At 36.1% G+C, this 14,238-nt stretch overlaps 1 protein-coding gene across 1 annotated transcript; it reads left to right on the forward strand.

The window, feature by feature from the left end:
• Positions 1 to 8,196: 8,196 nt before the first annotated feature.
• LOC111517729 (lysophospholipase-like protein 1) lies at positions 8,197 to 14,082 on the forward strand. The gene is given in 6 exon segments (XM_023173978.2): positions 8,197 to 8,305; positions 8,366 to 8,465; positions 9,674 to 9,798; positions 9,851 to 9,998; positions 13,729 to 13,776; positions 13,779 to 14,082. Coding segments are annotated over 5 exon segments (684 nt in total). The 5' UTR covers positions 8,197 to 8,305; positions 8,366 to 8,380; the 3' UTR covers positions 14,057 to 14,082.
• The last annotated feature ends 156 nt before the right edge of the window (positions 14,083 to 14,238 follow it).

The following is a 14,238-nucleotide window of genomic DNA, read 5'->3' on the forward strand; positions in this document are numbered from 1 at the left end:
TTATAAGAAATCGAAAAGACAATCAAATACAGCCAATGTAGTTTCTACAGATAATGAAGAAACTGAAGAAAACACTCATGTTTGTTTTAACGTTAGTGATAAAGCTCAAGCTCATGAATGGTATATAGACTCCGGAGCAAGTAGTCATATGACAAACAATAAGGATTTTTTCAAGCAATTCAAGGATTCGCTGAGTGAAGTTGAATTAGCCGACTGTAGAAAAGTTCGTTCTTATGGTGTAGGAACTGGACAGTTAACTTGTATTCTGGATGACAATAAGAAAACAGAAATCACAGTGAAGGACACTCTTTATGTACCCGAGCTCGGTACAAGTTTACTTTCGGTCAAGAAATTAACACTTCTTGGATTCAAAGTCGAATTTGATAAGCAGCATTGTTTCATCAAATCAAATAATACAGTTGTTGCTCAAGGAACGCTGGTTGGTAATTTATAGAAACTAAATCAGTACAATTCAGCAATGACTGTATGGGAAGGCTGTAATGACGGCTGCATTCATTTATGGCACAAAAGGTTTGGCCACCGTGATTCTACCATTATACGAGAAATTACAAATAAAAACATGGTGAATGGAATGAAAATCAAAAATCGTGGACGTTTATTGACATGTGCAACTTGCATTAAAGGTAAACTGTCAAGAAAATCATTCCCAAAGAAATCTTTGACAAAATCTACCAAAGTATTGGATTTGGTGCATACTGATGTTTGTGGTCCTGGAGGAAAGAAGTATATACTCACCTTCATAGACGATTATAGTAGATATTCCATTATTTATCTTCTCAGTCAGAAATCCGAAGTATCAGAGAAACTTCAAGATTACGTCAGAATGGTCGAAAATAAATTCGGCAGAAAACCAAAAATCATCAGATCTGACAGAGGAGGCGAGTATATGAACACAGAAGTTAGGAATTTCCTGAAAAATGAAGGTATAGAAATGCAACTCACGGCGCCATATTCAAGTCAGCAGAATGGTGTAGCTGAACGAAAGAATAGATATTTAACAGAAATGGTCAGGTGCATGTTAAATGATGCTGATCTACCAAATACTTATTGGGGCGAAGCAACCATGACAGCAAATTTACTTGAAAATTTGGTTCTGACAAGGTCAACCAATAGGATCCCCTTTGAAGTATGGCACGGGAAGAAACCAAATGTAAATCACATCAAAACCTTTGGCAGTATTGTTTATGCACATATTCCTAAAGAAAAACGCCATAAATTAAGTGAAAAGGCAAAGAAATTCGTATTAGTTGGTTACGAAGCTGGTTCCAAAGCATATAGACTTCTTGACAGAACCACTGGAAAAATCACCATTAGCAGAGATGTACATATTTTAGAAGAAGCTCATAGCGGATTTCATCAAATGAACGAGTTTCAAAACACTAAAAATAGAAGTGATTGTGAATGTCAAAATGACAACAGTGAAGTTGAAATATCATTTTGCCAAAAATCTACAACTTCTGATGGAAATATTCATATAAACGCCGAATTTACAACAGAAAATATTGAAGAATACTCTGCAGAAATGACTGATGAAGAGATTGGTATCCAGAAAGTTGAGGAAACTGTAACCTCGAAAGAAAGTAATGCGGAAATCCAAGATGAAGTTTGAGAAGATCACAAAGAATAAATAAAGGTGTTCCAGCCAAGAAATATTCTGAAGAATTTTCAGTGGAAAATATTCAAACCGAGCCAAAGTGTAGAAATGAAGCTCTACAGAGAAGAGATGCAAACAAATGGATCGAGGCTATGGACGAAGAAATACGTTCCATGAAAGATGATAATACTTGGACATTGACTGAATTACCACCAGATAAAACGGCAATTGGAAGCAAATGGATTTTTAAATTAAAAACCGATAATCAAGACAATATATCCAGATATAAAGCAAGGATTGTTGCTCAGGGTTTTTCTCAAAAATATGGTCTTGATTATGACGAAGTTTTTGCTCCAGTTGTCAAACAAACAACATTTCGTCTTCTCTTAACCATTGCTGGTGAAAATGCACGTTCATCATTATGACTTCAAAACGGCTTTCCTAAATGCGGATTTGAATGAAGTAATATACCTGAAACAACCCCAAGGCTATATTGAAGAAGAACAAGAACATTTGGTCTGCAAATTGAATAAAACTATAAATGGATTAAAACAATCAGCTCGAATATGGAATTCAACAATAAACAAAGTTCTCATTGATATCGGTTTTAGAAGGGGTGATTATGATCAATGTCTCTACACTAAAAAAGAGAAAGATAATTTCATATACATACTGATATATGTGGATGATATTCTAATAGCTTGTGAAAACATCACCATTATCGAGAAAACAGCTAAATTGATACAAAAAACTTTCAAAATGACAAGTTTGGGAAACATTGAAAATTATCTTGGAATACAAGTAAGAAGAAATAGTGATGGAATTTATTATATTCATCAACAGAAATACATTTCAAAACTATTAAATAATTTCAATATGGAATCTGCCAAACCAGCTAGCATTCCTTTGGATACAGGATACTACAAAAATAGATTTTCCACTGATGAAAAATTTCATGATGAAGATGTTTATAGAAGCGCAATAGGAGCACTATTGTATCTTTCTGTGAATACGAGGCCAGATATATGTATCGCTACGTCAATTGTTGGAAGAAATGTTAGTAATCCTCATAAATACGACTGGACAGAAGTAAAACGGATCATGAAATATCTTAAAGGAACTCTGAATATAGAAATTGAGTTGGGAAATCTTTCAGAAGGAAATAATATTTTATACGGTTTTTGCGACGCTAACTGGGCTGGAGATAAAACTGACAGAAAGTCAAATAGTGGATATTTATTCAAATACATGGGAGCGATGTTCGATTGGCGATGTAAAGAGCAAACTTGTGTGGCACTTTCATCTACCGAGGCAGAATTCATCTCCCTGTCAGAAGCTTGTCAACAGACCATTTATTTGACAGGACTTTTTCAAGATTTTCAAATCGAAATCTCAGAGACGATTATTTTCGAAGACAATCAATCATGTCTTAAAATGATTGACAGTGGCAAAATGAGTGACAGGACAAAACATATAGAAACGAAATACAATTTTATCAAAGATCTGAAGCAGAAAAACAAAATTAATTTTCAGTATTGTCCGACCAGTTCGATGTTGGCTGATTTTCTGACAAAACCACTTGGGCCTGACAAGTTGTCAACATTAAGAAGTTTGATCGGATTGAAGACAGAAAATTCATTATTGTTGAGAAGGGGTGTTGGAGATTAACAACAAAAATGAATTTGAGCCACATTATATTTATATGTTTTTGATTCGATGTTTCTATGGTTGTGTGTTGTTATATATTGTCAAGTTCAGTTGTTATATTTTTACAAGAAATAAAAATTATAAAAAGTCTCCATAAAGTTCTTATCATAAATATAAAGTATCTTCAAACATTAATGAGTCTCAATATGGATTTTCATCAAGTTATATTCAACCCCATACTGAAGAAAAAAAAATGCAATTCGTTCTCAAGGAATTTATGTTCATTATTTAGATTAATGCGTTACGTTTCTATTTTTTATCAATTCGACCCTTATAGCATGGGAGGCCTGAATGCTAAATTTGCAGTTACTAGAGCGTCATGGAGACCTATTGGATTGTGAAGATTAGGTTCTAAAACGAAAAAAAGTTTATATCAAGTTTTCTATTTTAGTGGGGGAAAGAGCGTGGAGAACAAAATGTAAAATAATACAGTTACTCGAGCGCGTCAGATATTATTAGTGTATACTTGCTTTGTCTTTATGATAACAGATGGTTGGCTTTTATATTTCGGGATTAGAGAACAAAAACAAATATTAATCATCGAAAATCACTTTATTGTTTTTCAAAATTTTCCTCATGAAGATCTATACACTTTTGCATGCGTTTGAACCAATTGTCGAAGCACTTTTGCCACTCTGATTGAGGTATCTACAAAACATGCATTCTGAATGCAGCAACCGCTTCTTCAGGTGTCGAAAAACGCTGACCTTTCAGTTTGTTTTTTACGTGCAGGAACAAAAGGAAGTCATTCGGTGTCAAGTCAGGACTATACGGCGGATGACTCATCAAATCGATGTTTTGGGCGCTCAAAAATGCAGTTGTTTGAGCCGATGTGTGAGAGCTCGCATTGTCGTGGTGAAGAGTGATCCGTCTTCGGCGGTTGGTTTGCCTGATTTCTTTGAAGACAACTGGCAAACAAATGGTTGTGTACTACTCAGAATTGACTGTTCTGCGTTATTCTAGTGGTACGGTTGCGACATGTCTAGTTTTTCCGAAAAAACACGCGACCATTTGCTTGGAAGTGCTTCGTGCGCGAACAACTTTTGTTGGATTTGGCTTGTCTTGAAACACCCATACAGTCGACTGCTGTTTACTTTCGGGCTCATACGCGTAAATCTACGATTCATCGCCTGTCACAATGTCATAGACATGTTTCGAAGCACCGCGATCCAATTTTTTGAGCATTTCCTTCAACCAATCGACACAACCCTTTTTTTGAGCGATTGACAAATTGTGTGGGATCCAACGCGAACAAATTTTTTTGACAGTCAAATGTTTATGCAGTATTGAATGTATGCTGGTCCCACTAATGCCTAAGGTTGCCTCAATCTCACGATATGTCCCATGACAATCTTGCAATATCAGTTCGCGCACAGCATCAATGGTTTTCGAAACAACAACAACGTCGAAAGTTGTAAAAAATAATCGCACGAAAATTTTCACGATTTAATTCCATTTTTGGGCCGAGGTGAATCTTAAGTTACTGTAAACAACACAAATAGCGCGCATATGTCAAAATGTTCTGAGTACGTATAAGCTCAAAAATTTCCAACTTTATGATAGAGCTGTCATTTGCCAGATTGCAATGCAATTGAATTACTCACGATTTGGACGTGACCTACACTCATGACTGATTTTTCAAAATGTTAAACAATGCCAACTTAAAATACTCGAGGGCTTTATATGTGGGTTCAACTACTGTGGGTTCAACCTGATGTCTGAGTCGAATGATAATTTGAATATTATATAGAGGGATATTGGAACTCTGACAATTTAAAAATTTTTCAATGTGACAGTTTTGGAATAAAATAATATTTTTTTGTTCCCTCTGTTTATTACTGGATGAAATAAGAAAATGTACATACATACATACACATATAGAAATTATCATTAATATCAAAGTATATAACAAAAATTATTAAAGAAAAATTAGGTAAACTTCATCATCACTGGATTCGTCTCGACTTCCTCGTCGTCCCGTGTTTCTGAAAGCAAGAATAGTTATGGTACTTCACAATCTGTCACTTATTTTATGATATAAGGGTATTAAAAAGGAAACGTACCTGAATTCGAAGTTTCTTCGAAAATGTCAGGTGTTATCACGATATCTTCGTATGCTTCAGGAAGGTGGTTTCTAACGAGGCGGCTCTAATTTTCCATCCACATTTTTTCATCCGCGGTTTGTTGGTGATATCTCCGTAACAATAGTTACTTTGAATGTTTTATTAAATATTTCCATCCTAGCATTGTTGACATCAGCTAGTTTCTTCAATTCGTGCAGATGACAGATGAAAGATTCCATGGTGAGAGATAATTCTTCAATACCATAAGCTTCACATCCCAAATTTGCAAATGCTGTTTGATAAGTTTCAGATCCTATTAAAATTTCTAAAGGTATTTTTTGCCACGTCTGTAAAGAGCTGGGTTGTAATAACATCCAGTGAGCACATGCATATTTGGAAGTGTTTGTTGGAGTCTTCTTTCACTGAGAGCTGTTTATTCAACACACAGCTCTCAGCATCTGAACGCTCATGCTTTATCTATGGTTTTAACTACATTGCCCCATGAAAACCGTCAGATTCAATGTGATCCTGATATAATTCCCTTCAGAATAAAAAAATTATCCGCGCTCGAGTATTTCGCTGTGACGTTATTTACGACTTTGTGACTCCTCCATTTCGTTATTTCACGCTCAAATTGTCACATTATTGAAATATATACTTTTCTGGATGTATACTTAACTTACCTATTCTTAATCTGACTCGCTCGAGTTTTTCTAAGGATCGTTTTTTTTTACTAATCTGACAGACTGCCCTCAACGCACGCCACTTTATCAAGGGTTAATATTTGGTAGGGGTATATTACAGGGTGCAAGGTTTCGAAAAATCCTCGCTTGGGCTACCCCACTAATATATTTCAATCTTCTAAACGAGTGGACCGACTTCCAAAAGCGCGGCGCAATAGATAAGGTATCAAACACCTTTTTCAATTTGAAAAAAAATGGAAATTACAGTCCCGCTTGGGCAAAAAGTTCTTTTCCTGGTAGTTTTGACTTGCGGAGCGTTTTCGATGACCCATTGTGTATTATACTATTTATTTTCATAATATTATCTTCGCCAAAATAACGGTTTGGCGGTATCATTAAAAACGTTGTGTTCGAAAAAATGAGGTGAATTTTCATTTTTAACAAAAAATATTTATAGTGGTAGTGTCCCTCAGATATAATACACTTATGCCAGCGTTTTTTTCCGATCCTCGAAGCAGTTCTTATATGCTCTTTTTGGTATTCCTGGAGCTCTCTCAACGATTCGGTTTTTATCTCCTCGCAGAATGCCGTCCTTTCATGGCTCTCTTCAATCTTGGGAACAGGAAAAGTCGCAGGGGACAATATCTGGTGAATACTGTGGCTAAGGATTGATTACGTGTTTTTTGTCCAAAAAATTACGAACCATTAATGACGAGTGAGTAGGGACATTATATATCGTGATGCAAAAGCCACAATACCCAATATTTTCTTCGTATTGTTTCTAGCAGGCGACGCATTACTTCAAGATAATACTCCTCATTGACCGTACGATCATGTGGCAAGAACTCCTGATGCACTACGCAACGGTAATCAAAGAAAATAGAGAGCAAAACTTTGACATTTGATCAAACTTGGCGTGCTTTTTTTTGGTCTTGACTCTCCTCGGATCTTCCATTGGGACAACTAGACTTTGGTTTCGATGTCATAACCATACATATACCCATGATTCGTCACCAGTTATGACCTTTTTCAGTAAATCTGGATCGCCGTTGACGTCATTCAACAATTTTTGAGCGATTCTCATGCAACGGTTTTTTTGGTCAAACACAACTTCGCTGCAACACGCTTCATGCCTAAAATGCCGACATCCTCAGCAACTTATTCTCTAATAGTGACTCGACGATTTCCCATAACAATTTTTTTCACTTTCTCAACATTTCCATCGGTTGTTGATTTGCTAGGCGAACAGGGCGATCATCGTCATTCACATCTTCTCGACCTTCTATGAAAAGCTTATACCATGTGTGAACATTTTTCAGACTCAGAGTACAATTACCGTATACCACAGGAAACATTTCAAGTATTTTTGAGCACTTTATTCTATTTTTTACACAAAATTTGATGCAAATTCTTGATCCTTTTTTTTTAATAGCAGAAAATCGGCGAACACGCAAAACACTTCTATTATGCCTCTCGTCAACAAAATAAACATGCTAAACAGCTGAACTGAGGAACATATGTTGGAGACAAGTGTACCACTATAGAAAAATGAAAACATGGCTAATCGAATGTATATAGCCCGCGAAATTTGAACATTCACCTTATTTTTTTGAACCGTTCACGTACTCCACATCTAAAAGTTGTATACGCTTTTTAGGTGAAAGCATACCAATATATTCTAAAAAATCCATCTTGTCACTGAAAGTGATTGTACCTCAGGTGATAGAGCTGGGTTGCCACATTTCAAAAAAGAAAGTATGGTGAAAATTGTGGACACTCGTTATGAAAGAACAGTTATATTGTTGAAGAATTACAAAATATTTTTGGGAGTAATAAATCCAACAAAAGCACTTGTCTCATATTGAAGATTAAGCAGATTCTCTAGGTATTGATTTAAGAAATGAAAACCTCATTGCTCTTCGGAAATTCTAAAGAGATTGAGGGGTCGAGGGTAGAAGCACGTGAGGTATAGTAGGGAACCTCTAATATTTATCTAAACCAAAATTATAAAGAGACTATATTTGTTTATGTTTGTAATGGATACACCCCATGCATCAAGTATTGGCCAATTCCCATCACATGATCTATGATTTGTACCTTCTAAATTATTCAACTAATAAAATGCAGGAAATTTTATCCAAATTGGCAACAAGGCAGCGATTATTCGGTGGACTTTTAGTGATTACCAATTATAACATAAAAAATCCGAGACAAACAAACAGGCTAGCAAAACAAAAGTATATGTTGTGATAAATATAAATACAACGTTCAGCAAAGATATTCTTTATATTTCGTAGTTTTTTCTTGACATAATGTCTCTGGGCGCTCTTCATGTAATTAAACGATCCAACTCAGTTACTAATGGTGCCGGAGCAGTGATATTTTTACATGGATCGGGTAAGTTTAAAATTAGTTATAGTAGATTTTAAATTCATCTTCTTCAAATCAATTCACATTTCTCATAGGAAATTTTAAAGTACATTTTCTGTTAGGTTAGGTTACCGTGCAGAAACAGCTATGAGAGAAATCCACCATTTGTCCAGGGTCGGCTTAGGCGCGCGCTTTATGCAAGGCGCACACTGCGACAGGACGGGTGCTACGGCAGGCAACGGATAGGCACATGCCAGGCTAATGCCGTACTGTCTTCCCACGAATGCCATGGCCCGTCATGTCGCAGGGTTCGTAGACATACAATGTTTTCATTTGACTTTATGTATGTTAAGTTAGATTTGTTGACCGAAGACGGATATTTCTCAGTACTTTATCGAAAGTGAATCTGTGGACAGGCAACTTTGATCAAAGTTTCATTTCTCTTTATATTTTTATATATATATATATATATATATATATATATATATATATATATATATTATATCATATAGTCACGTTTCGAAGTCTGTCACCAAAACGATCCTTTTTTGGATCGGATCGTCATGTGTGATGAAAAGTAGAAATCCTCTACAACAGAATACGTTCGGGATAGTGGTTCGACAACGATGAGCCACCCAGGCACTTCCCAAAGGCGAAAACCAACCAAAAAAAAAAGACCATGGTCACTGTAGGATGGTCAGCGGCTGATGTAATTCACTAAAACATTCTGCAACAGGGCCAAACCTTCACAACACAGTCCTATTGTGAGGAAATCGACGAAATGTACCGAGAAATGCGTCTCGCAGCAGCCGGAACTGCTCAACAGAAGAGCTCCGATCCTCTCCATGACAACGCCCGTTTCATAAACCACTGTCCGAAAATGAAACGAATTGAGCTCGAAAGTCTGCCTCACCCACCATTTTCCCCAGACCCCTCGCCAACCGACTATCATCTTGTCAAGCACTTCGATTACCATTCAAAAACGGCCTTCGTCGACTTCACTGAATTCCAATTTTTATGCTCAATTTTTATTCTGACGGAATTAAACAATTTATGTTACCTTGGCTTGCACTGATTTAAATGTCGGTTATTTCGATTAAAATGAATAAGTATTCATTGCAGTTGCATAAATATTCATATTGCAGTTTAAAGTAGACTCATGAAAACGCACAAAACTTTTGAAACAACCTAATTACATTCTAGGTAAGATATCATTTATTCCCTTACAATTTCAGGAGGCTCCGGCCATGAAGTGATGAACTGGATAACTTTTCTTGTAGGTAGAAATTCCTTTCCGAAGCATATCAACTTCTATTTCCCCACTGCACCTTCAAGACCATATACACCAGCATACGGTGAGGTAAAATCAAAAGTTTATTTTGTTTCTTTTTTTACATATGCTCTCCTTTCAGCTCAGTACTGTATGGTTTGACAGATACAGCATAACACCATGTGTTCCCGAACACATGGAAACGTTAGAAGATGCAGGAAAAGAAATCAATAAACTGATCCATGAAATAGTTAAAAATGATGGAGTTAGTCCTAATCGAATCGTGATAGGTATGTTGATAAAAATTGTTTGGATGTATTTTTTGTTGTATGTTGGCGGTTCGGAGTTCCATTCTCTAAAATAAAACAAGGATTTCAATTATGAATCCAATCTTTTGATAAAGCTAACCAAGGAAGAAATGTATATTTTTTTTTGTATCAAGCAACAGAAACTATCCTTTCCAATTCCTGTTGTAATGGCATGGATCTAAAAGTTTATGAAGGCTTTTTTGGAATCGCTTTACTTTATATGAAAGACATGCTGAACTATATAATCACGAATTGTATCGTTTCTCATCCCGAGGAACTTTATAAAGAGCTAAATATAAAGTCTTTGAATTTACTAACTTATATGAAAAAAATGCATTAGTGGTGAATTGAAGTAAGACACTGTTAACGTAATTTAATTCTAGAACAACCAAAAAAAAAATAATGACATTTTGGTAAGTGTATGAGATGAGTTCTTTGCATAATCAGATTATAACAAAATTTTTTGGTATATGCATACATAGCAACATGACATGGAAGTCAAATATAGTTTAAGTAATTCAGAAGATTGATTTGAAGTACTATGCTGTTAGACGATCAAGATCTATATTCGACAGAGACTAGCTCCTAAATATTCATTTTTGCTCTTGTATACTCTGATATCTCCTACAAAAACCTTCTGTGTGAGGTTTATTTTTCAAATTTCATGTAGATGTTAGAATACCAAGTCTTGCAAAAAAATTGATTGAAACTGTGTAGGTACTGTTAGATAAAAAATAATTAAATGATCATTACGATACTCAAGAAGATAAGATATGGTCAGGGTTTTTGCATATTGACCGTCTTATGCAAGTACTAAATTTTTTTATAAAATGTCTATAGTATTATCAAAAGTGAAAAAAAATGTTCGGTTGCTTTACATTGCAGCAGATGGAGCTGATAGCAGTACATCAATATTAGAAATCATCAGACACATGGAATTTCACTAGTTCGGACTTCCATTGTCTACTATATAAAATGATTTGAAATTCCTGAAACAACTAAAAAAGAAGAATTGAAAATGAATAGCTGAAAATAACAATTATATTAACCAAAATAAACCTGAAATGAAATAATAGTGAAATAAAATTCAAGTAAAAATAGAACAATTGAATAAATAAAAATAAAGTAATGAAAAAAGAAAATAAAAATGGAAAGTGGAGAGCTTCCAAGTCACGTTAGTTCACGACGTTTCGATTGTTAGTATCTACAATCGTCTTCGGGTAATGACTGGACTGATTCCTCCGAAAGATGACTATTTATAGGTCGTTCGAGTACTTTCACTTATCCCCGCTTTCCATTTTCCTCTTCACTGGTTCCGTGGGAGATGACCGTTTTGGCGAGAGTTGGCCATTTTTCGCTTGATGATGGGTTTCCATATATTGCGTATTTCTACGCTGGCTTGGCTGAATATGTTGTTGGACAACATGTATGCGGCTTTCTCCTAAACCAATGTTCCTCTCTGTGCAAGATCTCAGCTTGGGACCACTCGATGTTGTGTTGAAGGGTCTAAACATGGTCTGCTATTCCTGATATGCTGGTTTCCCCTCGCTGTGTGTGTTTCTTGTGCTCGGCAATGCGAACATTCAATGGCCAATATAGGATTTTCCGTACTCACAGGGTATCCGGATAGTGTTACCGGATCTGAAGCAGGTTTTGATGTTGTACTTGGAACCAATTCTTCTTATCCTCTCCGATAATCCTCTGATGTAGGGAAGTGCAAGCACTGGTTGTGACGGCTTCTCTTCCTTGCGAGGCTCCTGCTGTCTTCTAGCCAAGTCTTTTCTACCATCGCTTTGGAGTAGCCATTCCGTTGAAGACACATGGAAATGATCATTTCAGTTGTTGACCAAATAGAAAAAATAAATTGAAGATCAGAGTTTTCATTTTTTGCATATTTTTCGCTTTTTCATCCAAATGATATTTTGGTCCTATAATTTCCCATTTTTCCATTTATTTAGTACCCTACTTAGGTTTCAAATCTGTTAATTATTTCAGACAATGGAAATTTGAACCACTAACATTCCTAAACTATTGGGTAGTTTCTGATGATCTTCGAACATTAGATTATAAGTACTGATTGAAATCTATACAGGATCGCTATAATAATAATAATAATTGCTTGGCTTATCAAAGCGCCTGACTCGCTTTCCTCAGGTCGAGTGGGCTGAAGTCGGAAACTGAGGGGTTCATCATAGCTTGCCAGGATGGTGTCTTCAACACCTTAGGCTACCACAATCGCGTGATGGATATAGAGATTCCTGACACAAGGTGCAGGGCATGCCGCAGGTGTCCGAGACCCTAATGCACTTGCTATCAGCATGTCCAGCATATGCGTTCTCTGCCTATATCTATCAACATAATATAGCCCTAAGAGTGCTATATTACCATCTACGGCCCTCGTACGGTATTGACGAGACACCGGTGTTGCCCTACGCTCCAGGGGATATTGAATCCGTTGTAGGGAACGAGAAGTGCCGAATTTATTGGAACTATTCGTTCCCCACCCTCAGGCTCATACAAGCTAATAAGCCTGATATAGTCCTTCTCAACCACTAGAGCAAGACGATATTTGTCGTGGAGTTTTCAGCTCCTGGCGAGACGAATATCATCCGAAAAGAGGAGGAAAAACGGATCAAATATCGAGACTTTCTCTTCGAACTGCGCAGACTCTATCCAGACCCCTCTGTCAAGATGGTTGTTCTGATTATTGAAGTCCTTGTAAAGATCTATTCTCGAATCTTAAAATCATACCGGCTTGCCGCACAAAGGCAAAAATTTTAGCCGGACAGATGCAGAAAGCTGTCAATTCTTGACTCACTGCGCCTGCTCAGGGAACATGATTCTGGGACCTAATGATCACTTACCCCACGGTGTGGGGAGTGGTCGTTGGTTGATGATGCCCGGCGCTCCCTCCCGAATATATCGGAGCTTCGGAGGATAGGGCCTGACCAGCGCATACTACGGTAAAAAAAAATAATATTTTATTTCCTTGTTGAAAAGAACAGAGTTAGAATTATATGATTTCAGTGACAAGGAAAAAGTCTGGGGTAGAACTCGTAACAGATGAATCTAGTCATTATTACCCATTGGTCATGGAGGAAATGGACTGGGTTGAGTTTGACGATAGTCGTGTCAGTAAATATTCTGGCACTATCTTGAATTTATTGAAGCCTGTGGAGACACACTACATTTTACTGTATGAAAGATCAAGATCTTCAGATGATGTGGTGCTGCAGATTTTTCCGGGTTTTCCTGCAGCGGAGAAAGCAAATGCGCCACTGAAATCAATCAAGTCGCCTTGGGGCGCCAATTAATTTTTGTTGTTGTTTCACAATTTCATAATTCGTATTATTTTCAATAAAACTGTTCTTTCAACTGAAAAAAAAATAAGTTACAGAGTAAAAGATTTGTTGATTATTATTAATAATATAAAATATAATACTTATAGGTATATACATACAATTAATTATTTTGCAAAAGTTATTGTCATTTATTGAGTGTAGTTTCTAAAAAAAAAATTACCTGAGTTTCAGTTTCTCTGCTTTGCATAATCTTAAGTAACAATATAATAACAGTTCTTCAATAGATTACATATTTGAAGAGAGAAAATAATATTTTCATAATTTTGTATTTTCTATATTGGCTTAAAAGAAAATAAGCCCTAAAAGAAACAAAAAGGAGCAAATGAATAAATTTCTTTTGTTCATTCAAGGTGGTTTTTCAATGGGCGGAGCACTGGCTCTCCATGTAGCCTATAGATTTAACCGGGGTTAGCAGGAGTATTCACATTGTCGTCATTCCTAAACAACGACTCAGCAATTTTCAAGGAACAGAAGATACCCGAAATTCCTCTTTATATGTGTCACGGAGACCGTGATTCGTTGGTCCCTATTGATTGGGGCCGAAAAACATATGAAGATTTAACCAAACTTGGCGTGAAGGCCGAGTTTGTAACTATCAAAAACACTTTGCACGAATTAAAAAAGAATGAAATTCTAGGATTATTTGACTGGATACAAAAGATTTTACCATCTGTATAAAATAAAAAGTTTTTTGCTACCTGTAACATACTGAATTTTTTTTAGATTGTCGGAGATGTAGCCGAACAAGGTAGATCAAAATGGAAATTGAGAAAGAAAACTTCCTGTTTTTATACCACTTATTGTATTTGTAACTAATACAATACAATAACTGTATTGTATTCATTTGAAAATATCCTTAT

The sequence above is a fragment of the Leptinotarsa decemlineata genome, unplaced genomic scaffold, assembly GCF_025532065.1.
Source record: "Leptinotarsa decemlineata unplaced genomic scaffold, Ldec_3_MD MMD2_tig00026336_RagTag_RagTag, whole genome shotgun sequence".
Lineage (NCBI taxonomy): Eukaryota > Metazoa > Arthropoda > Insecta > Coleoptera > Chrysomelidae > Leptinotarsa > Leptinotarsa decemlineata.